We start from the raw sequence: 25,549 nt of genomic DNA, 5'->3' as shown, positions 1-25,549 counted from the left end.
TGAAAGAAAGCGAGCTAGTCAAGAACTACGGTACGGGGCAGTAAGGCACGGTAGGCAAAACAGTAAGAAGTTTGAATTACGCCACAGCCTTTAACCTCACTTCTGACAAGGTCTGAAAGCATTTAGGTATCACGTTTCAAGATTGGGTTTCAGCATTTTGGGGAACTGTACTCACGTCTCCTCCATCTCCCCAACCCACCACTGTTCAACCAGTAACACTAGACATTAAAAAACATGGTATTTCAAGGAAAAACATACTTGTAGCTACTACTTGCTTCTTCGTTTGTCACCAATGTTTTCACAAGTACCTTCAAGGCAGCTCCCTCTTGAATTTCACGGGATATAGCACAAGACCAGCAGACAGCCAGAGGCTCCCTCTTTGGTCCCAGACAAACTGCTTAATAAATATATGCCTGTTTCCTCGGGATGCTCAGAGCACTTTACCAGCAGCAAGAGGCTAACAGCTCAGTCACTGCAAGCAGTGTCTAGGTGAGCTAGCAGCCCATCTTGCCAAGGCAGGACGCTGCCACAACCCCCTTTAACACTTCCAGAGCACCAGCAGCTATTTTACTCCACCTGACTCACGGCTAGCTCTTCCCTTTCCCCATAAGCTGCTGCCCGCAGCTACTGGGATCTGTTCAGGCTCTCTCTGATCATCAGGAAAATTAGGGAGGTGACAGCACTGCGACAGACTCCCCTCAGCAAAGCAAGCAACAGGTTTCAAAGTCCACTTTTCCTGGCAGGAAGGGGCTAAAACGAAAGTAGAAGGGAAGGAAGGAAAGGAGGGGATGAGGCTTGGGGATTTAGGAGAAAGAGACGAGAGGCATCACACCGGGAAAGGTGCCAGAGCCACGATCCATACTGATCGAGGGAGCAGCGGCGTGGCAGCCGGGCAGTAACACAAGTCCTGCTTACTGTTTGCTGCTTACTGCTTGCAGGAGCCGGTCTCGTCAGGCAGCCGTGCATTATTGAAAGCCCTTTGCCGAGGGGATCCTCCCCGCCTCCCGGCTCCCTCCACCCGCCGCCCTTTCTGCAGCACCGCGGCTCTGCTGGCAGCCCCAAAAGCCGGCCGCCCAGGCTCACCTCCACACACACACACCACCCTGCCGGCTCCTCCCCGGCCCCAGCCCCGGTCCCGGCCCCGGTTCCTCGTCCCGGCTCCTCCCCGCCGCTCCCGGGACACCGGGCCCGGCCCCACGGCCCTCAGGGGCAGCCGCGGGGAGCTCATGGCGGGCCCGCCGCGCCCCGTCAGGCGCCGGCCCCCTCACGCCCTGCGCCCCTCGGCCTCGGGCAGGGCGACAAAAGTGCGTGTTTGGGGAACAAATAAAGCTGTTTCCTGTGGGTTACTGCCTTCAGACTTGCTAGCTGCCGGGTCTAGAAACACCAGGCTTCTCGCACTCTGCTCGGTTATTATATTGAGCAGGGCTGGGTGTAGTAGGGTCACAGCCCGACACCACAACACCTGGCTCTGTTCTGTCAGATTAGTTCTGGGTTGAGAGGCTCTGAAGCTGGAACCCAAACCTGGTGGGCTTTGCCCACTCGAGGTGACGATCTACACCAAATTATTCCTCATTTCTTGAGGAAAAGTAAGGCTACTTGAAGCAGCTTTTCTCCTTTCATCCTGGAGCATAAAATACCAATACTTTGCTTCATGCTAGTCAAACCAACAGCATGGAACAAGCAATACTACAAAACACCCCTGGCAGAAGCAAAGCTGCTGATTTTTACCCACATGGACAGACCAAGACGAGACGCTCCTTGCAGGTTTACTCCAGAGACACCCCAAATACAAACATGCTCTGGAGATTGGTGCAAATCTCTACCCAGCAATGCGTAAGAACAATAAGAAAATAAATCCAACTCCAGGGAAAAGGCCTCAAGGGAATTGAAGCCGATTAAGTTAAGATCTTGTTCCATTAGAAATAAGAAACACCGTGTTTGTTTAGGATTTGAATGACCTGCCTAATTAGATTTTAATTTTTTCCTTCTCCCTCAAACTAAGGGATATTTGACACCCATGAACTTCAGGGAAACAAAGGAATAGTATACATGCCATTGCTCTTACCATCATTAATAGCCACTAGTAATGTTGCTTTACCAATCTGGAAAGCCTGTTGCAAAACAGGAATTCTGGCTGATTTTATAAACTGATACATTATTGAAAGCCTCAGTGGATGTGGAAGCAGCTATCTGTTTTATCAAGGTCGGTGTCATGTCTCTTCCAGACCTACATTAATGATTCCTTATTTTCCATGATGCTTCCCCTTCAAGCAGGGGTGTTTAAAAAACAATGGCAAGGTAAAAACTTGAGGGACTCACTCTGAGTACATTTTGCAAGAGGAATGGATGCAAACTGGATTCTCCTCCCCCCCAAAAAAGGAAAAATGTTCACAAGGACATTCCAAAAAGAAATCCTAAAAATGGACCATCTTAGGAGGAAGGTACCCACTGATTCCCAGCTGAAGAGCTTCGTGTGCAGAGTATTGTACACTGAGCAAGATTTGAAGGAGACATGATAAGCTAGGTAATCACAACTCAACTAAGGTGAGCCAGAATCCTTACAAGAATAGTGACACAAAGTTGGAGACAGCGTCTTGGTGGCCTAATTAAGCTTAGGCATGGAATATCATTTTCTGCTGCTTTTTCTACGCAATGCATGGCAAACAAGTAATTTCAAATAAAAAGGCAGACTTTACAGAAGGCTACTTGTTCAACTGTCTATGACACGTGATACTTTACAATGCAGAATGGCCACAAGATGGAGATCTGGGAAAGAGCACGCTGACCCCACTGAGAAGTTCTGCAGGGGACAAAAGCTTAGTGCATCTCAGGTAAAGCATGTAGGTCACTCTTCAGAGTGAGACCTCGTAACACAAACTCAAAGCCCAGGAAGAGGCCAGGATCAGTGACTGGAAGTGACCTCTGCACAAACATGATTTGAAGCACATGCAGTTCTCCAATCCCCTGGATCCAAATCCTGCAACTCTGGGATTATCTACCATCAGGTGGCGCAAACCAACACTGTGATGGCTGCATTCAGAGTTTACTTCTGACAAGACATGAATTACTATTTCATAACAGCTGCATATCAACGCCTAGTCTAGTTGACATGCTCTAGAGAATAGCTAAATTATCCACAGTCTTTAAAATATTTAACTGCTAGCAGTAGAAACATCAAAAACAGCTCCTTTTGGAATTGGTTCCAGAGAGATTCAGTATATTGTCACTAACCTCACAAATTCTGATGGGATCCCTTTGGCCACTGGATCCCACAAACACCACGCTTCACACACTCACAGTGTTGTATACCATGACAGAGATGACAGCTTCAGAGGTTATGAGATACCTTTCAAATGTATGCTGTCCCTTGCCATGAGGGTGAGGGGGTTTGCATGTGGAAGCAGCAAAACTATTTGGATGCATCACCAGCTTTCTTCTAGCAACAGGTCAGTGAAGAACTGTCATTGTAGCGTAACCACTGGATCCAATTCTAGAAACGTCAATTCCCCCCTCATCCCCTCTATAACTTGATCCAGTTTGGTTAAGCAGTAAAGATTTGCTGTAAACAGATTAATTTTGCCTTAATTGGCACTCTCCTTGATTTTCAGCTTTTGATTTTTACAAAAAGCATCTCTGGGCTGCCTTAAAATTCATTGAACCAAAAATGTCTGCGGCAACCACATATAAGTATCACAACAGCTTTAAGCCTTTGGGGACCACCACACTACAGAGTTATATATGGATATTTCAGTGTTCAGTTGCAAATGTGTTGGAATTTTTAAACAACAAGAGCCATAAACAGGAAGGAATTGGTTTACGAAAATTGCATTAGTTACATTGATGTTCTGCAAAAGAAAGTGTCAGCATATTTTTAGAAAGAAGATTAGCTTAAGTGCCCACAAATTGCAATATACATCAAGCTAACTAGCAGAGTTGCCAAAATACACTTTTGTATCATTCAGCCCACCTTTGTTGCAGTTATTCAAGGTCAGGGGAATTGTAATGAGTTGGTTGGCAAAGGTTCTGCTAACTTATCTGAGAAGGTGACTTTTGGCTTTTTCCTTAAAAAGGAAAAAAGCTTTCCCTGAAAGAAGTCTCTTGCCCTTTTGGTCACAAATTAGCCACAGGAAATGTTAAACAAATGCATGCCAACATCTGCTTTAGTTGGTAGTTAAGAGAATCACACAACCTGTCTTCAAAGACAAAATGCTCCATCAACAGCAAAGTTGTAGATGGCAGTATAAAGAAGGGGAGGATACAAAGTTTGTTATATAAAGTAGAAGGAGGTGAAGGAGAACACCAGGTTAGAATTCTGTGTCAGGAAGGAAAAACTAACTTCTTAAGCAAAGTCTCTCATCCTCTAAAGACACATCTATGTACATTAGAAAAAGATTGTTGTTACTTAACCTCAGGTACTGGCACTTACAAGCTTACCTTATCCAACAACACATTCTGCCATAAGCGGAAGATACTGAGGTAGCTTCTGTCTCTTGCACTGAACGACGTGAAGAAAAACTGCAGAAGATGACAAAGGTACAAAATAAAAATCGCTTGCAGGTATTTTTAAGAAAGCCAGAATGTTTCCTTATACCTGAAGTATCCTAAGATTTCTGCCAATGGCATGTTCCTCTCATATTCCTCACACTCCACACTTTTTTTTTAAATCACTTCTAATAAGCAAGTTAGTTCCCCAACATCCACAGAGTGTATAAAGACCCTTGCTCTTCTGTGTATCCAATTGCAATCATTTGCATCTTTTCCGTAAAGAGCTCCCCCTCAACTACATACAGAGTTAAATCTTTCTCCCACTTCCAAACGGGGGGTGGAACAAATCAGAGATGCACATGCCTATTTCTTACAGGCCACATACTAACTCCACGTACTCATTTTTTTTCATGAGATGTGAAATTACAATAATCAAAATAGGGGATCAAATTAGATCCATCATTTGTAGTTTTAAGATCTGTCTCACTTGAATGTCTGTTTACCAGTGGAATAAATATCTTCCTTAATGAAGGAAGTTAGTAATTTTAGAAGATTAGTATTTTTAGAAGAAATTGAAGCAGCAGCCAAATATGAAGCAACAGGAAATGTCAACCCCTTCACAGACTAAAGCTCTAGATTTACCATGGATAACTACAACTGCTGTCTGTACCCAGCAAAGAATTATTCTAATTTTCAAAGCATTGACATAAGAGGTATCATGAAGCACATTGCACAGAAGAGCATTCTGAATCATGCTTTTCAGCTTTTTCTAAATGTGTCCTCGAGAAAACTACACTTCCCAACATATAAAATTGGGTGGTTTATGGGTAGATTTCTCCATGACTCAAAACCTGTGGTAACAGTTGTTTTGCTTTCAGCAATTTTCTTCTGGGACACTTAAATCCAATAAGAACACAGATCTCCAATTCAAAGACACATTCTGAATTTGTCCTAAACTTCTGGTTTTTAAGCAGATTTCCTTGGAGGATCAGTAAGACAAAAACCCCCCTTTAGGTTACTGCATCAACACTAGTTTGATTACAGACTCCACTACTAAAAGTTGAATTACCAAGCCAATGTGCACAGGGACCAAACTACCAAGTCCGTTGTCTAGTCCTAGTCACATTTAAAGATTTGACAGTGAAAGTTACTTATTCAAATGAAAAACTACAAGTGCTCTGTTCTGGAAATTATCACTTAAAAGAAGAGTGTATTTAAATAGAGTTTTTCACCTTCTCTCCCTTTGTTGCTATCTGTATAGCATTTGGAATGAGCCGAGCAGTCTTCTCCTTTGTCATGAAAGTGATATCCTTCAAGGCAATAGAAATCTAAGCAGAAAAGAGATTTAATAAGATAATTTTATTTTAGGTTTAACTGTTATTTTAATTTACAGAGTCAGAGAATTTGCAAGAGGAACTCTAACCCCAAACACTTGAATGAAATACAGATGAGATTACGAAGGCAACTGCTGTCTTCATTTGACAACCTTAACGGTAAGCATTCCAAAGTATGAGCAAATTAAGATGATTTAAGATTAATTCCCTCTTATTTCATACTAGGATTTGGGAAGCAAGTAGTTTTCTTTTCTTCCACCTCTCCAGCAGCACTCCAGGATCAAGGGCACAACCCCAACCACATACAAACCATACAGACCCCAAAACCAATCTCACTCTGTACGTCATACAGGCAAGGAATAGATCAGATAATAGACTATCTTGTCTATGTTATCTCACAAAAAGTTTGTAGTATAGTCCATTTGCACACAGGTTTATCTGCAATCCAGACACTGGAAATCTTCCTACTTGCGTGCATTCACCTTATATATTAGTACTTGAAACGCTTCCGTTTAAAAGTGTGGCAAGAAGGTTTTCTACTTTGACCAGCCTTCCCTTGAAAGTAAGATTGTGCTGCTGTTCAGTCTCGATAAAGGAAGAACACACAGCTGGATCTTGCTTTCTCCTGTGTGTGCAGAAGGCCTTCTACTTACTCTCCCTCTCCGCATTAGCGCCCTGCTAAGGAGGCCTCATAATTTGGCTCTACCAATATAGCTGATGAGCTCAGATTGCCTTAAGATACTGCTCAAAATATCACACTGCTAGGCAAGCAGGAGCAGGTTACTAAGATGTATGCTGTTTTGGCTGAAAAATAGTCTTTGAATAGATTATATATTCAAGGCTGTGATTTCTAGATTTTTTTCTGTTTGTTTGTTTTTTAAATAAAGAGTCTGCAATAAGAAAGATTTGACCATCAAATCCATCTGACAAAACTAAGCTTGGTTTTTAGTTAAGCATTTCTAAACCTTCTCTGTCTTAAGTACATGGCCTATTTGTTGCTGTTGCCTGTCCTATGTACTTCAGAGCACACAGAGTAGAATTCAAGAGGTTATCTTAAGATACAAGTATTCTCACAGCTATAAAATGGTTTTGACATCTCCCTCACCTATTAACTAGGCTATCTTACCTTTCTCATTCAATGATTCAGGTTTTTTCTACAGCAAGTGCAATAACTGCTTTAATGAACATTTTTAACTCATTCTAATTTGACAGACAGAGCTTGAGACTGACAGTATAAGAGTTCCTCAAAGAGTCCTATATCCTGATAGCCCAGGACAAAGAGGTGGGATTCAACTGCACCAAGAGATCTTACTGTGGTCTCCCATCGGAAAATGTTGCTGTGGAAGCAGAGCCAGTTTTCAGAGAGGTACAAACGTCCTTGCAGGAGGATATCCTTCTGGAGTGCACAGGCGTAATCTACGTGTAGAGAGAAAGAACAAGTTTACTCATTTGCCACAGCTCAATAGACCCAAACGTATTAATTTAAAATGAGATAAGGTTGTTGCAATACAAATAAAAAGCCATTTCTTTCCCTCTTCTCAAGTCTGTCAAGTTCTCAAGTCTGTCAAGGCAGGCTTGTATTGGGCTGCATCCAGACCATGGTTCTGTGAACACCCTAATACCAGAGTCAATGGAAATATCTGTGCAAAAACAATACTCCATGTACTGATCCCCCCATACATTATCCTATATTTTCAGAGAAGAGGTATCAGGCAAGATTAAGAATACATGGACGAAATATTCACATGTCAAACTTCAGAGTGCCTAAATAAAACAGAATACACAGCCATTTTATAGTACAACAGATTATACTGTCAACTCCTACATAACAGTAGTTCATATGTTGTAGTAAGTTAATTTTTCACTAGACAGATCCTATCACTAGCTAAAACTATCTGCAGAGTGAGACACTAGAAGACAGCTTGAAGCAATCCAGTTCTTCAGGCAAGTGATATTTTCAGCAGTTGACTCTCATTTTTATTACGACACTGTCTCTGGCTAAAACATTCCTATTAAATAATATATATTTTTTAATCTAGAAATTACCCATCATCAGATATCTGATGATCAAAATCAAGAGCAGAGGATTTGGTTGCACTTTAAAAATTCTTGAGGAGAACCTTCATAATTTAAGAGCCTAAAGAGTCAAACAAAATGAGTTTTCAGAAGTACTCAGCGCTAAGCTGAGCCTATGGAAATAAATATCAAAGCTCCTTTTAGTCATACAGCAAGAAAACTAAGACAGACTGGCCCCTTTTGGAAGCTCCAACCCAATGTGGTGGTCAGACCCAGTACACCTAAAGGTTACCTTACATATAGAAAACACAGAATACATCTATTCACACAGGACTTTACCTGTAGAGGTATCAAAGAATTTCACGTTTTATTTTGAAAAGCATTTTATCTGGTATTTTCTCTGCTAGAATTTTGATTTTCTGTACATCACAATGAAGAAAATAGCTCTTGTCCAAGTTGGAAGAGGTTCAGAAGTCCCTCACCATCCTAACTTCACAGTAAGTCTGCATCTGCAGGAGCTTTTACTACAATTTTAAGAATTCTCTCAGATTTCTCCTTCAAATAATCAAGTGAAAATAAAGTTTCTTGCAACAAGCATGAGGCATGTATAAAAGCCCTTGGAGAAGTAACTCCAAACAATTAAAATCATTCATTTTTCCAGTGTATGTAAGTGCACATTTAAAATTTAATAAGTCAGATACCAAAATGTTAGAGGAGTGGGGAGGTGAACGCAGTAGGAGTTTGAGGTTAAGGACTTTAGAAAACCAGTCCTAAAAAAGTTTTTATCCAGTTTCTATGTTTTGAGGATAGAGATTGATTCCGACCTTTTAGGTACTGCCCAGTATTATGTGACCATTTAACTCCTTTTTCCTGATCCACATACTAGCCAGATATCCATACTAGGTTTGACATCCATAAAAAAAGAAAACACCCTTCCTCTTTTCTTGCAGAACTAGCATAAAAAGACTCCCCGGGGAGCATTGGGCAAGTGACAAGCAACACCATGACCTACCTACAAAAGAGGATGTCAAAAACAAGAAGGAAAAATGCTAATCTCTTCCTTTAAGTTATCAGATCCAGTAACTTAAGATGCTGCCTGTAAACAATATTTTCAGACAAATTAAAGATAGTGGCATTCCTTTAAATTCCCATTTTGGGAGTCTAAGTCACTTCTTTCATTGTAATAGACAAAAAAATCATATAATCTTTGTTTATAGTGTTTATTATGGTGGAATAATTGTGTGTGTGTTTTTAAGCAGTTAAGAACAGGAGCAGTTACCATTCTTTTGATGGACTGCAGCAAGTAATTGCTTCTTTGAGCACTGTAAAGCCTGTGAAAAGTTCTGCACCAAGCAGAGGAACAGTTCTTTATTTGGAAGATGCAAGGAGCCTTTGCAAAGGAGCACTATTTTTTATGAGGGTAAAAAAAATATATTTAAGATAATGACTTTGTTTCTGATGGAACAGATGCTGCTACATTGTTGAGACTAGCCCTTTACCAAATCATTCTTCAAGTCCTAGGTGGTCTGGTCATTGAAGCTGCGTTTCAGATTTTACTCCACTGCTTTTAAATCTGTCCAGTGCAAGGAGAAGTGTCAAACCAAAGCTTTGAAGTAATATCCTTTTCTATTGACTTACTTCTGTACTTAGCTCAACTATTTGAAAAATGTGGAAGGCATTTCGGAGGATAACTGCCTCCTTCTAAGGCTGCGAAAGGATGGAGGGATGTGACTGTTTCTGTGCAAGTTCCAGTTCCTCTTTCATTAACCTGGAAGGAACTTGGCACACTACAAACATATACTGACAGCCTCTCAATATTCAGTGCCTTGAAGGTTGCCTAAGATTAGAGAGAACTTAGAAAATACTCACAATGCCACTTTTGTATAAAAACAACGCCCGATTCTTAGACAGTGCATTTGTTATTCAATACTCAGGCAGCACTGCTAGACTTACCTGCAAGGCAAGTAATAAAAGAGGGAATAGGATGTAGCACTGCAGGCATAGGAGGTCGGGTTTTATACTTGCATTTTTTGGATTTTGCTCTGGAGCAAAACTGGTGGTCAGAGTTCAAAAGGAACATTTAGGTGGCAAGAAGCTATGCACCACAGTCAGAAGTTCTGCCACTTGCCTCACTTCCCCCACATCCCCATGCACTCCTCACCACCTCTGCTCTTCAAGTTGATTTGTACTTCTACTCCTGCAGCCACCTCATCAGAACCACAGAACAGTTATGGCTGGAAGGGATCTCTGGAGGTCCAACTGCCCCTGCTCACGCAGGACCACCGAGAACAGGCTGCCCAGGACCATGTCCAGACAGCTTCTGAAGATCTCCAAGGAGGGAGAGTCCACAACCAAGCCATTACAACTATGGAATCCTTACCTTCTCCTCCAACATCTACAGCAACTGACTCAATCATAACTGGTTACCTCTTCAAAGAAAAAACGAAGAACTCTTTAAACACTCATAGGACAGGAAATTAACAGTTGTAGCAAGAGGTACCAAGTTGGTCATCCACACTGGAAAGAACATAAAATAAGTCCAGTGCTCTTAGGATTTAGCTCTGCCTCTGTTCCTCTCACACTTGCATTGCACAAGTCAATGCACATAAGTTGAGCTTATTTGCTAAGCACTCACCCTGACCCTGCAGGGCAACCTCTCTTTCCAGCTGGCCAGCTAACAGCCGGCAGTCATATCTTCACCATTTTCAGCAGGTGTTTTATCACCCACTAAGTAGCAGCAGCAAAAAATAAAAGACATTAAGAAGCTCTCATCCAATATACAGATGAACCAAAGGATTCTGTATTGGTTCAACTTCTCAACCCCAAAAAGGAGCCTGTCTTTTGATAAAGCAGGCAGTGCAAGAGAGGAGTTTAGACCTGACTTTCCCTGCAGATATGTCCTGCTGGCTCAGAGACAAGAGAACAGGAAGTTCTTAGCTACAGTTGGAATATGCTACTTAAAAAAAGAAAAGCCTCAGCACTGCTGCAGTCTGGAATTGTCAGTCATAAGAGAAGCAGTTTTGGTGTGATTATGTCTTACCTACTATGAGTCTCTCTGAATCTGGCAGATGAGAAAACTGCCTCTTGAATTCCTCGCTCCTATATTTGTACGTGGAACTTGAGAGCTGCAACAAAGAGCGGTAAAAGGTTAAGCAAACAGATTTATTTTCAACCATCAACTGCCTTCATGCTAGACCTGTAACTTTATCTTGAAGAACAAATGGACATCAAATGAGGAATAAAGAATAGGTGGCATCTAAATGGGATTGTCACTGTAACATTATGCTCTTATGCAAGAGTGTGCTCCCAGCATTTGGGATAGAAGGGTCCAAACTGTTCCCTTTATCGGGCCAGATGCTACTTATGAAGCATTACAACTGCATGACAGCAATCTGCTTCATTCACACGCACATCACAACCCTTCGCAGAGCTCAATCTCTTCCAGCACAGACTCAAAGAGGCAGCAAAGCCACAGCACAGGAGGTGAAAGAGATCGGGTCCTCACACAGGCCACCAGCTGGACAAGAAACCACCACTGAGAACACCGATTTCTAATTGGAGTGCCACTGGGGGAAAATGTTACTACGGAAGGGATTTTTGCCAGTTACTATAATTAGGCCTGCAGGAATAAAGGCCAAAAGTTTCCTCCTGCAAACACAAATAGCAGCACCACCATCACCTCTTGATCTCCTGATCTGTTTGAAGGTTCACCCCATGTTTAAGGGGATCACAACCTAGGACTCATTTAAGATTAAAATCAGATGGTAAACTCAGAGGAGAGAAGACCAATCTTGGTGGTAATTTTGCAGTAGTAACAAGGTCTCTTTTTTTTTTTCACAACAGCTTTTGGCCACTTAGTTTAGGGGCCTTCCTGTAGTCTAAAAGCTGGGGAAAAAAAAATAAAAAAACCTTGAAGAAAATACTGTACAAGACAATGACTGACGGAGCCAAATTACAGCTAAAACAGGAATAAGCCACTTTCAGGTGGTACCAAAACCAGGTATACCATAATAAGCTTCTTTTACAGCCTGGGTTTTTTGGGGTTTTGTTGGTGGTAGTGTTTGTTTTTTCTTGAACACCCTTCTAAAAAACTGAACAGCATATAGCTGCCAGATGTCCTTGAGGACTTGAATCCTTCCAAAACTGGACGCACATCTTAAACCCATTTCTAGCATGAGACCAGTGGCTATTTACTTTCAAGGTGGGGGGAAGAAGGAAAAAGGCAAAAGAAGCACTTTTAACTGTAAGACCTTGCAGCACGTTTACTGAAAACCACCCAGTTTTTCCACAATCTTGCAGCACATCAGCTGGTCAGTACCATTTCAGCACGTCTGTGGTTGTTTCCAAAAGAACTTTAATGAACTAGTCCCAGGAGTGCCACCACCTCATCACCATTTTCACATTTTGCTATTTCCCACAGGAGACATTCCTGTGTCACGTGGTTCAAAGATGTCCCCACAAGTGTCTTATGATGATCTCTCTGCTACCTACATTTGAGAATACAACAAGAATATGAAAGTGCAACTTCAAGGCCAGGTGTTGAATAAGTGAACACAACACAGTGAGGGCAAAGTCTGACTCTGCTCAGCTTTAAAAAGATGACAAGTTCCTAAACATTACCTTCTGTCACCTCCAATAGCAGAAAGCCTCGGTGTCTGTCCACTAATACTATGCACTGGAGTGTAAAAGGCATTGAGGGAGGGAGAGAAGAGTAAGATTTAGGTGCAACCAGCAGGGCAATGTTAGACGTGTCCTCTGAGCTTCCACAGCTGTACTTCAGTCATGCTTTTAAGAGAAAGCACTTCTTGAAACACACTGTATACAAGAGACACATATTTAGCTGAACAGAAACTGAGCATTTCTGGGGTTATAACACAAAATGAATCAAGAGGAGAGAACAGGAGCATTACAGAATCACAGACACTTTAACACTAATGCCCACATCAGCCAGTTCAACAGCTCCAAGAATAAAAACTCAAGATATCTTGAGTTTTATATAGGAAAAAAAAAATAATTCTCTAGAGCATAAAACCTGCTATAGCTTGTCTGAGAATCCCTTGCTGGCATTTAAGTGTTCTTTGTCACATGATTGGCAAATAGGCAATAAGAAATGCTCTTATTAATTGTAGATTTCTATGGGACTCTTAGGACGTTTATGAAGAGCCTGCTTTGAATCCTTATCTAATCAGAAGAAAAATGAGCACACTGAAGCTTTTTAACCTTATCTTTTCCTTATTTTGTATGAAAATGAGCTTACTTAGATCCGTAATTATTATGCACTCAGTATGGGGCTTGGTGATTAAGACATCAGTCAATGGACTCTGGAAACAACAGAGACAATTTTAATACTACTGGCAACATCAATTTCCTTCAAACGAAGGAGAGGAGACATTTCCATTTCTATGAATTCAGCATCTCTCCCATCACCATTATAGCGTCCAATACGTGGCAGGATTTGGGCAGGTTGCCACCTCCAGGTTCCAAAACTTACCATCAGCTATTAAAAGAAGAAATCACGAGACAGGCTGCACTAGGGAGCTTAGGAGATGAAAACAGCAGTTTTTAAACACACGCGTATTTCCAAGTCTACTTATAAGTCATCAGGCAAACACGTTGCCTCAGGATCATCTTAGGCATTTATGGGCATGCTATATTTAAGCACTAGGCAAACCATTAAGTCCAGTGACAACGTATTAACGTTCTTTATCTGAGGCCACAAAACACAGACATCTACAAAGCAACAGAAGCAGAAAAACCTCTTCAGCGTTGTCCAGGAAGTTTTTAAAGACAGCTACGTAGGAATCAGAAACAACTTGAAGACACTGAATCAGGACACTGTTGTACCTTGTTTAGAAATTGACTGAGTTCATCTATATAACGTCAATTTTCCAGAAATAACGTTAACTTAAATAGGACTAACCTGAGTTATTTCTATGCTGAAAGCCTGTTAAAGCCTGTGAAGGTTCCCTTCACATCCACACCTTCAAAGCGTGGACACTGCAAAGAATTTGAGCCACTTAGCAAACTGTGGAGGAAAATTAAGCTACACCTTCTCCCAAGGGTACAGCAAAAAGGCTAATTGTTAAGAAATTATTCAATTGCATATATAAGCAAGCATGCAAATAGTCAATCAGCCCCCGTAGATCTGTGTGCACATTTTTAGAGTTTGCTAATGGCAGTTCCTAATTTTGCATTTGCTTTGTTAGTGCATTGTCCTTGATTTGAGACAAACCCACGTGCTACACAACAATTTGCATTCTGTATTTTTTGACATGCAGAAATAAATACAAACAGCTGAGAGCAGAGGTAAGATGACCTCTCTCAGAGTAATAAAACTTGGAGTTCACCTGATTTTAAGAGATCCGCACAAGTCTCCCACTGAGCTTCACAGTCTTGGTAGCAGTCATGACTACGTGCTTGGGGTCCCAGATTCCAACAAGCCTATGAACAAGCTGCCTGGCTTTTTCCTCACATATATTTAAAAGCTTTACTTAAATATCACAACGTGGACTACTGCTCTTGCTCCTCAGTTCACAAGTAAGGAGATCCACACCATCCACCCCTCTAAATAAAGACCTCCTGATGTGCTGTTCCTCAGACACAGAGGAACTTGACCTGTAGTTTCCAATTAAGTTTCTAGGCATGGTTGAAAACAAATTACTTTTTAAATCCTACCCTAGCACATTAAAATAAATGTTAATTACCCTTGGGAAAATTGTTGCATTTCTAATGAAGAATGGATTGTTTTCCCTTATTCAAATACTCTGAAAACCTGCTTAGCATCAAAAGAAAAAAGTCTCCAGAAGAACAACACAGTCAGAGGGGAGTCTGATTTTATACAAAAGGACTGACTTAGAACAAAAGTATTCTTGAGACTTATTTGTACAGGCAGAAATATAGAAAACAAGGCACCACCACACTTTCAGGGAGTCTAAACCCTCGTTAGGCTATGAGAGAGCCTTAACAGCCCTGAACAAGTCATTTAGCAGTATGGGGCAAGCAAACTGAAGACTTCTCTTACTCCAAAGTAGATACAGGCCAACTTATCTATAAATATAAGAACAAATCCCACAGAACCATGTGGGTAGCCCCTCTGCTGATGCTACCTGTACAGCATGTCCACTCTGACAAGCCTTTTCATCAGCAAAACACAAATCCCTCCGCAGTCATTTCTTCAGCCCAGAAGCTTCCACTAGAACCATCCAATCTAACCCATAATGCTCAACGTTGTGACTTACGTCCTGCTTTAAAACCAAAGCTGTGATGACCAAGATCCCCCTTGGGAAATAAAATACGTACAGAGATACACATTTTATCTTCCCGATTTCAGAGTCACCACTGATGGAAAATCTATCCTAGCTATGGATAGTTCTATCTGTCTGTTGATTAATGTGATTTTCACCTTGTGAACTATCTCCAGATTGTGAGCAGGTTACCTTCTATCTTCTTTTAGAAGGCATTAAGTTTCTCGTGTCTATTAGCAAGACTTGTTGCAGACTTATTGTGAATCCCCTCCTCTTCTGAATCCCCTCCTACATGTATTTGCAGTGTGGTTCTTCAGCTGTGAGCTCCAGAGATAGACATAACATTGCAGGAATCACTGCAAACACACACAAATTCAGGACTCCCATTTGCTTTTGGGCAGAGAAACACAGTAAAAGCTCACATTCACGTGACTATCAGTCTCCCTTATCTTATCAAGACACTGGGACAGTTTCCTATTTCTTCTGAAAACAAGTGTGAGACCATGTTTTAAATACGTCAGACTTGTTCTGTGTTAAGTTAACCCTCTCATGAGGAAACAGAATGGATCCACCCCTTCAGTGTTTTTTTTTTTTTTTTTTAAAAAAAAAAAAAAAAGGGTTAGTGAAAAAGAAAAGAAAAATCAGAGAAATTTTGGGTTAGAACTCCAATTATTGGCTACTCTTAAGCTTTACGAGCAGTATCTTACTGTTCTTTCCTTTCTCTCAAAGCATAAAAACATGAAACTTCCACAGGGAAAGAAGGAGTCACAAGACACCTCCTCGCTCCAGGTGACTTACTGCGGTGTGTACGGCACACCGTGCACTTCAGGGCTGGCTGTGCAGCAGAGTTTCCACTTTTTTTTTTGTTTTAAATAAAGAGCTATTTGATCTCACCTCCTTGTCCACACAGTTGTATTTAATTAATAGGTCATATGATTCATTGCAAATAAAAGGAGAGAGAAAGCAAGCAATCGTTGCTAGGGTCAGTTTAGCCACCATAATCCGCAGGAACCTGCTCTCCTAGAGTAAATTTTTATTCCCTTAAGTAAATGGAAGCCAGCTCATAGCCGCAGTGGGAAAGGAGAAGAGTTTAAGGAGCCAGGACCATTTTACTTACATTCATTTTATGCTCTTCTTCAACCACCCTTAACTTCTCCGGAGAGGGGAGGCTCCTAAGCACAGGGCACTCTTCCAGTGGGCCACTGGCAGGCACAGGGCTGCACACTGGGGTCATTACGTCCCCTCCTGCAGCCCAGCCCCGCTCTTATTTGCGCAGGCTGAAGGAGAAAGAGATTTTAACATTTCTTAGTGACCGAGCAGAGAACAAACCACTGGCAGTTTTGTCCTTCAGGGGCATCTGTGGACAGGCAGAGCAGCATCCAGTAAGAATTTTAGGGTAAGTGGGCCTCTCTTCTGTTGGAAATACAGCATGTAAAATGTCAAGGGATATTATATTAGAAGAGACCATGAGCAAATACTCAAGTTATTGTATTTTCTAGTTTTTTTTTTTATTATTATTATTATTATTATTATTATTTAAATCCATAAGATACCACAAGCAAGGCTGGAGACTACGTAGTCCCCCTAAAATGAGGGTTAGTATTAAGTAGTTCCTACAGATGCATGGACAGGCACAGTAAAAAAAAATTAAGACAGACCATTAATTTCCTCCATCTAATACAAGCAGCTTCCAAAAATCCACATAGCAAGAAGCCTCTCACATATTTCTTTACGGAGAGCTTCTGAAATATTGGACGCACTCTTAAAAAGTATTTGAAAAACCCAGGTTCATGAAACTGGCTAAATTAGGTATTTAAGGGACTAAAGACTGGTGGGTCAAGTATATCAAAAGCAGGTGTTGCATACTCCCAAGCCTTCATGTGTTCGTCCCCTTTCCCACTTGCACCACCTCAACAGCCGTCCAGCCCTCACCAGCTCCACTGCAGACCCTCATCCTCATCAACCCTTGTTGACCTGACAAGGACAAAGGGTGTCCACAGAAGAGGATCAAACCCTTGTGTTTCAGGAAAGCAGCTCTGTTCGGCTACTGATGAGAAAGGCTGTACCACAAGCATTTACCACGTGGTGCCACATGAGCACGGCTGGCCTCGAATCCTGCTCACAAAGGCCCGATCGTCTCCTGCACTTCACCAGCCACCTTCTCCCTCCAAGGACAGGACAGAAGAAGGTCTCATGCTTGAGCGGTGCCTACACAAGTATAGACATCAAGTCACGTTGCAGCACAGCCTGGAAAACAGCCTCCAGTCCGCAACCAAAGTTGTCACAAGTACAATCCTAACAGACAAGAAAAATGAGCACTGTGTGAAGTACTGGGAGCTCTGCTGCTAAAACTGGGTTATACCATTCGGAACAAGGCATGAACACCATTTTTGTGGAGAAAAGATTGAAATTTGGCTTCCCACCCAAGCAGAAAGGGAACTCGAAAGACTTGGTGCTCAGAAGATGAAAGTTTGGGAGTGGTCTTCGCAGTTCCAAAGTTCTCCACAGAACTTCAATCTTCAGCTGGCTGTGCAACAATTTTCATTAGACAAAAATAGGGAAGAGTAGGAAGAACTTAAAAATAAAACGTTTCAGTTCAGAACATGTGAAGACCCCTCCAAAGTTCCTCCTTCAGGACTCCCACCAGAATCAGCTCCATTTCCCAAGCCACTACATTTCAGTGGCACAGGACTCAGCTGAAGCTATTCCAACGAGGTCTGTATTTAACCTCATGAGGCTCTACAGTCCACTCAGAGGTGCAATTTAACTATGCACGTTACTAAATGACAGCTCAGGATACAGTTTTCGTGTGTCCTCTATCCAGAGGGAACAGCACCTAATGAATAATGCATCTTGCAAACACAAAAGGAAACACACTTCAGGCACACACAAACTGAGCCCTCTGGAAATGCGTTGCAGCTGAAGACGCGTTCTTATCAGTGATAAGAAAGCCTCTTATCAGAAAGAGCATTATAAGCTTTTCTGGAAAAAAGAAGTTTGGATTGAATATATCCCCTGCTTATTCTGAAGCAATTGCTTTGCAGTGTTTACTGTTTTCTCCTTGCTAGTGAGTGTCCTAACCACTTCTAAACAGCGATGCACTTTCCTAAGCTGACTTACTTTCATAACGACTCTGATTTGGATGCAGAAAAAACGAAGTCTGACATGCACAGCGAGGAGCAAAGCATATGCTCAATCTCAGAAATAAAACTGGCTGAGGCATGAAGCTAATGTAAAGACAGAAGATGCACGTAGCCTACACATACCTCCTCCTCCTCCTCTAGCTGGCTGCAGTCTGTTCCAGTCCACGCAAGTCCCTGGCCAGCACTCCGGCAGTCTCTGCAGCTCCCCTCTCCTCACCCACTCATTCAGAGCCAGCGCTGGACGCCATCCAGCAGCACTAGCTAGCTTTCTGCCAGCCTCTGCTCGCTTGCCAGCACGGAAAACAGGCAGAAACACTCTGGTCTTGCAGAATTAGCACACAGATCCCGCAAGAAGTAGTTAAATAAGAAGTACGGGGACCGGGGAGGAGCTCCAGCCTAAAATGACCGTAACCTAAACAGAGTGGGGGAGGCAGGCCAAACCAAGCAGCACAGGTCACTCGAAGTTCACAGAAGTCCCAAAGGGGACAGCAGAGGAAACTACTGTCACCAGGGAAACACCAGCTCAGAAAGGAGCACTTGGTCCCCACTGCTCCTCCTCTCTGCATCGCTGAAAGCTACAGCCCATGCTGAGACACTTCCTCAGGCTGAGCTCCAGAGGTTTGGGGACTGGGGCATGCTTCATGCAGAGCCAAGCAGCCAAAATAAGCACAGCACTGCCCAGAGCTCCATCCTTCACAGGCACAGAGGATGCAGGGCTCTGTGTGCCTGCCAGACCTTTGTCTGCCCTCGGAGGGGAGTAGTAGGCACACAACTACTCTGTTTTCTTTGTGCTGTCTGTGCCTTCCCACCTGTCTCACCTGGGACCTGTCTGCTGCATTTCTGTGAGTGACTACGATTTGGGTTTGGGGACGTTGTGGGAGCACAACGAGGCTGCTTACGAGCATCTCCCAGCGTTGAAGCGTGCATGGGCACAGCATCACCCATGCATCCCCAGCTGCAACGCTGGCCAAAAAGCTGCCACAACACACGTGAGGTTTCAAAGCCACAGGAGAGGAGGCAGGTGACTGTGCTACATCCACTTGGAGGTGTAGGAGGCTGGGCTGGGAGCGAGCAGATCCCCTTGGGCACTTGGCTGAAGACGCAGCTAGTGACTCACAGGGAAGAGAAATCCCTCTCCTACTACATACAGCCCTGCTGAGGAAGCTGAGAGAAGGGAAAAAAAAAAAAAAGAGAAAAATGGATTTCAAAGCATTTTAGTCACTCATATAATCAGATCTAAATCTGAATACCTCAAGGAGAGAGGCAATTGAATACAATGAGGCCATATTTACAGCCACATTAGCAGCCACAGCTGCTCACTGCTATTAAGCATTGGGTGGTGGCACTTCAGATGCCCCACAGTTCTTCTGCCAAGATCAGCAGCACGGGTAAATAACACCAACTGGTTTCACCAGAAAAACGAGGCAACTCTCCTGCCTTCCTGAGACAGAGCTGAGATACACCACGGGGAATCTCGGCGTGCTAAAAGGAGCCACAAGATATCGAGAGGCAAATCCATAGGGAAAAAAAAATTGTTGACGATTTCCTTCTACCAGAAGGACAGCAGGAGGACCCCAAGTGATCTCAGAAAGGCACCACCAAAGCCTGGGTACCACCGGTGTGGTTCCAGCCTCAGAAGTGGCACGAGTATAAAGTGGTTCAGGGGATTTCCTGTTTATAAGATAAAGTCATCTTCAACTGGCTAAGCACACCTGAGTATGGAAGCCTGAACCACTCTGCAACAAGGCTGACGATTTCAGTTTCAGCTATAATTACTTACATAACTGCTACAAAGTACCTCTGAGGTCAGGCAAAACAAACACTTTGATTTTAAACAAGAAGGTTAAGCAAAAACATTCAAGAGATTCGGTCACTTTCACAGTGGAAATACCTTTTAGGTGGCAAAATGGTCCAGCCTCAGACTTACTCAACATCCTCAAAACCATCCATAGCTGGCAATAACTTCCTCACACCAGGTAGTAAAGTTATGCCCACAGTGCCTCTACCAGAGACCATGTTTCACACCAGCTTCCCAAGACACCAATAAATGTCAAATTGACAAGGGTCTTAGGGTGCCCAGCTCCTTCTCATTTTAGGGAACATTTGCAAGCCTGTACACACTTTCCTCATTTCAAGGCTATGATCAGAAGATCCAAGTCATCCTTTCTTCCTCCTTCTCAACACAAATCTTATCTAATGTACAAAGATCTTAAAAAAGATAAGATCTAAAAGACCAAGTTCTAAATCAGACTTAATACAAACAAACCAAGTGTGTTTGGATGAACTCTGGAGTTACTATTTTAACATCATGTAATTTCACATCAGTGTGATGGAAGAGAGCTCGTCACCCTCCCTGCACAGAGTTCTCCTTTAGCTCAGACAATTTCTCTGCTCCCCAGTTAACTTCAAGCCCTGTAACCACATTGTCAGGTTCCAAAAGACATCAGCATGCTAACTGATACGATGCAGTCACAATTAAAAGCTCAGTCAGGATGACTTCTTTTTGGATAAATACAGACTTTCTGAACAACAGTTTCATCTGACTCATATTTCTTCCTACAACATGTGTGAAACAATTAGCCAATGTTACTTGTTAATAGCATCTGTTCCTTCACCTGATCTTTCACTGAAGACAACATACTGAAAAAACAAAAAACAAAAAAACCTGCTTTTCTTTAGACTTGTTCAATCCTTTTAACAAGTAGGGGAAAAAGCTTGTAAGTAGCCCTACTGCATCTGAAGTTACATGGAAAATAGCACTTGCCAAAGATTTGCCCCAAAAGTACATCTTATGAAATATCTAATTTGAGCTCTTCCTTTTCTACCTTAGAAACCAAATGCAGATTTTACTCTTAGTCATTCCTACATTAAATCTGCTCCCAGACTCGACTGAACCATTGGAACCAAGAAAGAAAATGTGAAATTTTTCTTCACCTTTACATAAAAATTGTATGCAAGGGGTCAGCTACTGGGGGGCATTTCTATCAGCGTGAGCTAAGCAGAGCTGCATACACACCACAGTTCACGATCACAGACCTCCACTCACTCTGCAAGCATTGGTATATCAAGTCCTGCTGGGTAGGAAGAGAACTTCTCAGCTTCTCCTGTTTTCTGCTATGAGCAAGCTGCAGTCCTGAATAACTTTGTCATTTCCTTTGGGGTGGGCTGCAGTAACAAATACATAAACTGAACACATCACCAAACCTAAAACTCATGAAAGAACACCTCACTTGTAGGCTTTACTGACTCCACAATCAATTTCAACAACAACAAAAAAAGCACTACCCAAGAAGCCCACTTATTCCAAGCAGCTTCTAAAATGCTGCTGATATCACTAAGGAATCTTTACATAACTTAATTAGAGCAGAACCATCTGTTACTTGAAATGAGACAGAAGACGACTTTCAGAGTAAGCACTAACAGAAAAGTCATATACTCGTCTGTACCGTTCTCATGTTTTTGAAGAGAGAAGCATGTGTCCCACATCACCCAACCATCCACAGGAGATTTCAGATTTTGAAAAGGAGATTTAACTCAACCAACACTAACTGCACCGAGTTTCAAAGTTATATTGCACATCCACTGTTTCTGTTTGCAGCGTCCAAATAAATAAACCACACGGATCCGAAGCATTTTCCTCCTGATCTGTTAGCTATCAGGTTCTGGGCTAATTCTTTAGAGGTGTGTAATAATGCATGTTAGATACAGCTTCAAGTCACTGCAGCTGGGGAAAGCATATTTGCACAGGGCACTAGCTGCTGCCTTCAAGTTCCAGCCTGTTCTGAGCAGTCAGATCTCCTCCAGTGCTCAGTTTGGAGCTGTATCAACAACAACAAGGGATTCCCAGAGCGAAAACAAGTGAGGGGAGAGGGAAAAACTAACAAAAACAGCCACTAACCAAATAAACTATGTTCAAGGCGTAGCCAGAGATACAATTGGCCTTTTCCTCACCCTCTCAAAATGCTGCATCTGTATACACAGGGCCAAAGAGCACCTATTCTGGAGATTCCAGATAGGTCAACAAATGACATACCAGAGCTGGAAGTACAGCAAGAGCTTGCTGAGGAATTTTATTCTCTTTGGAGACCTGCAGCTAATTCTTTTCTCCTCCTTAGCCGGCTGCTTCATACCAGCAAACAAGGAGGCAGCTGGAAATCCTCCTGACGTCACAAGCCATGATGTTTCTCCCTCAGAAGCCAAGTATTTGGAGGTAAGAGATGAGAAGAAAGCTTTCTTTGGAACAAGTAACATACCAAGTGCACAATACTGGAGATGAAGCAGCTGACCAAAGGCCTTAAATATTGGTCTGTCAAAATATAGCCAGTGATGCAAGTTGCCCAATAATCCATCCCTGGAGCAAACCTGAGTATTCACAGAAAGGAGCATTCAAACTACAGATGCATGAAATATTTCATGGAGCCCTTAGCAGTCTTAAGCCCCAGAGCACGTCAGCTTATACCTGTGCCACAAAAAGTTACCACCTGAATTGTGATGGATAGATCTGCATCCCTCCTGTGTGGCTTTGAGCCATATGTTCATCACAGTCTTGGCATACATACCTACACTCTCCCACAGATTAGCTCTCTCTCATAATCCATACCCATGTCTTTCAAATTTCAAAACCCTTTTCCAAGTCTTGTGTAACCTCACAGATTGTGGTATTACGAAAAATAAAAGGCCTCAGATTTTACTTTTCCCTGTATCATTTGTTTGCTTCTGTTGCCATACTCCTTGAAACTGACATTACATTGCATTCAAGTTTTCTTCTATAAAACATCTTTCATTATTTCTCTTCCAAGACCTCCTCAGCACCTCCATTTCCAAACTCTTAAACAACTCTCTCAGATAAAAACAGCTTTCTGAGATGCCCATTTGATTTCAACAGCTCTTTCCACCTACCGTTTCATGACGAGATAAGGACTTACTTTTTTATTCCTCTTTTCCACTGGCATTCTTCTTATTACAGACATCTATGAACTCTGGCTGTTTGCTAATAGACAACAGTTCCCAGACAAAATATCCTCACTTTTGATGTAAGGATCCTTTTCACTAGCTTCCTCATTCACCTTTATCCTTTTATTCATTACAACAGGAGAACAGTTGAGATTTTCACAGGTTTCTTCTTCCAGAGATAATAAATTTAATTATATTTCAGTGTGAAGAATGTAAAAAGAGTAGAAATCAGAATCTTGAGATAAAGCTTCCAGATGTAACTTAATTTCCAAAGCATCTTTGATTTTCATCATTTCTATTTGCAGATGCCAAAATCAGAACCATACAATCAAAAGTAGGTGCAAGCCTTACAGGTTCCAGCAAGGTGGTCAAGTTTGCAAGAAGAGTATTTTTCTTCCTCCATGAGGACAAAGTCTGGCTTTGTCCACCTCCAGGGAACAGTCTTCAAAAAACAAACAAACAAAAAAAAACACACAAAAAAAAAAAAAAAACACCTCAAAAATATCCCCAAAACAACACTTTAAAGGGTATTAATGAAAACATCCTCAAAGAAGCGTAAGTCTCATAACAACAGTTTGTACTGCTATAATTTAAGAATTGCTTACACTAGTATAGAAAATTAATCCTCACAATTTTCCAATAAAGCTGTCCACAGTATTCTTGCTTTAGAGATGGAAAAAAAAAGTCAAGCATAGGATGACATTTTTCTCTTCTTTCTTCTGCTGCTACTCTTCCTTCTCCCCACTCACCATAGTCAGGAAAGAGATTATAACCCAGAGGCTCCCAATCTGAGTCTGCTGTTAATTGCATTTGCTCATAGCACCTATAGAGCATTAGTGATACTTAGCATGACTTTCAGAGGCATGGCACAACTGCCTACTCCCACTCAAATCCATGAAAAATTGAAGACAAACCAGTCAGACTTTAACCTCTGCCTTTGGTTTCCATCATCAGAGAAGCAACAGGACATACTCAGAAAAAAATGAATCCTTGGAGCGAACAAAAGTCAGACACTTACAGGCTCTCAAAGCAAATAAGCCAGGCAACAAAGCTGATATCCAGGTGCTCCCGCAGGCTGCTCTTGCTGTTGTAAGAGCTCCTGAGTTTTACCAACTTAAAAGTAGGAATGAGCGTTAACAAATCCACACCTGCCACGGGACACTAAGATCATCCTTGGTCAAGTGCTCATGACACATGCTTTATGCACTGCAACAAGCTGCCTTCCGTGTTATCACCTACACATCGACTGTGACTCAGTATTCAGGGAGTTCTAATGATTTGTTTATATTCTTAGCAGCTGATCATCAGCCATGAAAGTTATTAAAACACATTTTCTGTCTAGAAGAGTAGGGAAAGATGCCAATGACATAACGTTTTAATTAGAAGATGCAAGCACCTTTTTTTTTTTTCTTTGCCTTGAATTTGCAACATTCAGCTTCTTGCTGCTTCTAAGTTCAGTCCTCCCGAGGCTGAGAAAAGGAGTAGCACAGCCTCCTACAAACAGACCCATAGAAGTTCTTTTTTTTTAAAACTAATCAGCACCATAAGCCGCATAGCTGGAACTTCAAAGCCACAGCAGTGTCTTAAAAGAGGCAAGTATTTACACAATTCTCTTAAGAACAAGGTCATATTTGCCGAGCCAGATAAACACAAACTTCAAACAAATACTGAAGTCTTTGAGTATAAACCATACGCAGAAGGCAGCCGCTAAGTACTAGAGGATGCTTCACACTTGTTTAGGAGCTGTCACAGCGCAGAAGAATCCCAGTACCCACAGAAGTTATGGACAGGCAAAAAATGCTGCTGTGAGGACATGCATTATACTGCACCCACACTGCCCGAGGCCCTGCTCAGAGAAACTTCTAACCTTAGGCATGCGTCTCCAAGCTAAAAATGCACAGCCAGTAGTACAGTTATGAACTTCATACTTCACTATTTCAGACTGTCAAGCTTAGCAAATCCATACTAAGTCCAACAAACTGACCCTGAGATCTCAACAGGTTTCTTTCCCACATAAAATACCAACTGTGCTAACGATTGTGCAAACTAACTCTCAGCGGTACATAAACAATCTAATTTATTATGTAATAAGAGCTCAGCTGACAAGTACAGTGCCTACACAACATTATTGTATACAGTGCCTACACAACTCAAGTACAGAGGTACAGCTGGGCACAGGCAGGATGCCCTATATCATCTTCGTTGTTGTAGGCACAATGAAGAAAACACTGAATGATCTAAACACTCTAGCAGTGTAATTCTCAGACCTACTTGGATTCAGCCTTTCCCATTTGTATTGGCTCCAGATGGCTGTTGTTCAGTTTAAAAGTATACATGCATTTCAAGGGAAATGTATGTTAGCACCCAAGATGTG

General features: G+C 42.0%; 1 protein-coding gene and 1 long non-coding RNA gene across 11 annotated transcripts in view; one reads left to right on the top strand and one right to left on the bottom strand.

The window, feature by feature from the left end:
- The window catches only part of GRAMD1C (GRAM domain containing 1C), a 49,298-nt gene that overhangs the window by 21,315 nt on the left and 2,434 nt on the right, over positions 1–25,549 (bottom strand). For 4 of the 10 annotated variants that reach the window (XM_084506498.1, XM_084506499.1, XM_084506500.1 and 1 more), the window contains exons 3-6: positions 10,876–10,960; positions 7,132–7,235; positions 5,718–5,813; positions 4,435–4,515 (exon numbers count right to left, since the gene is read on the bottom strand). In XM_084506498.1, the coding sequence (XP_084362624.1) occupies positions 4,435–4,515; positions 5,718–5,813; positions 7,132–7,235; positions 10,876–10,960 (366 nt within the window). Of the gene's footprint in view, positions 1–4,434; positions 4,516–5,717; positions 5,814–7,131; positions 7,236–10,875; positions 10,961–16,196; positions 16,357–16,737; positions 16,822–17,011; positions 17,288–18,345; positions 18,582–25,549 lie in introns of those variants that run through there. The other 6 variants (XM_084506503.1, XM_084506506.1, XM_084506504.1 and 3 more) reach the window with 6 other exon arrangements.
- On the top strand, positions 10–9,578 carry LOC311430129. Its single transcript, XR_014688573.1, has 4 exons — positions 10–489; positions 5,879–5,978; positions 8,243–8,332; positions 8,786–9,578. It is a non-coding gene; the product is annotated as an uncharacterized lncRNA (long non-coding RNA).

Source organism: Aythya ferina (assembly GCF_964211825.1).
Source record: "Aythya ferina genome assembly, chromosome: 1".
NCBI lineage: Eukaryota > Metazoa > Chordata > Aves > Anseriformes > Anatidae > Aythya > Aythya ferina.
The sequence above is the reverse complement of the archived record's forward strand: the minus strand, read 5'-3'. Positions and strand labels throughout refer to the sequence as shown.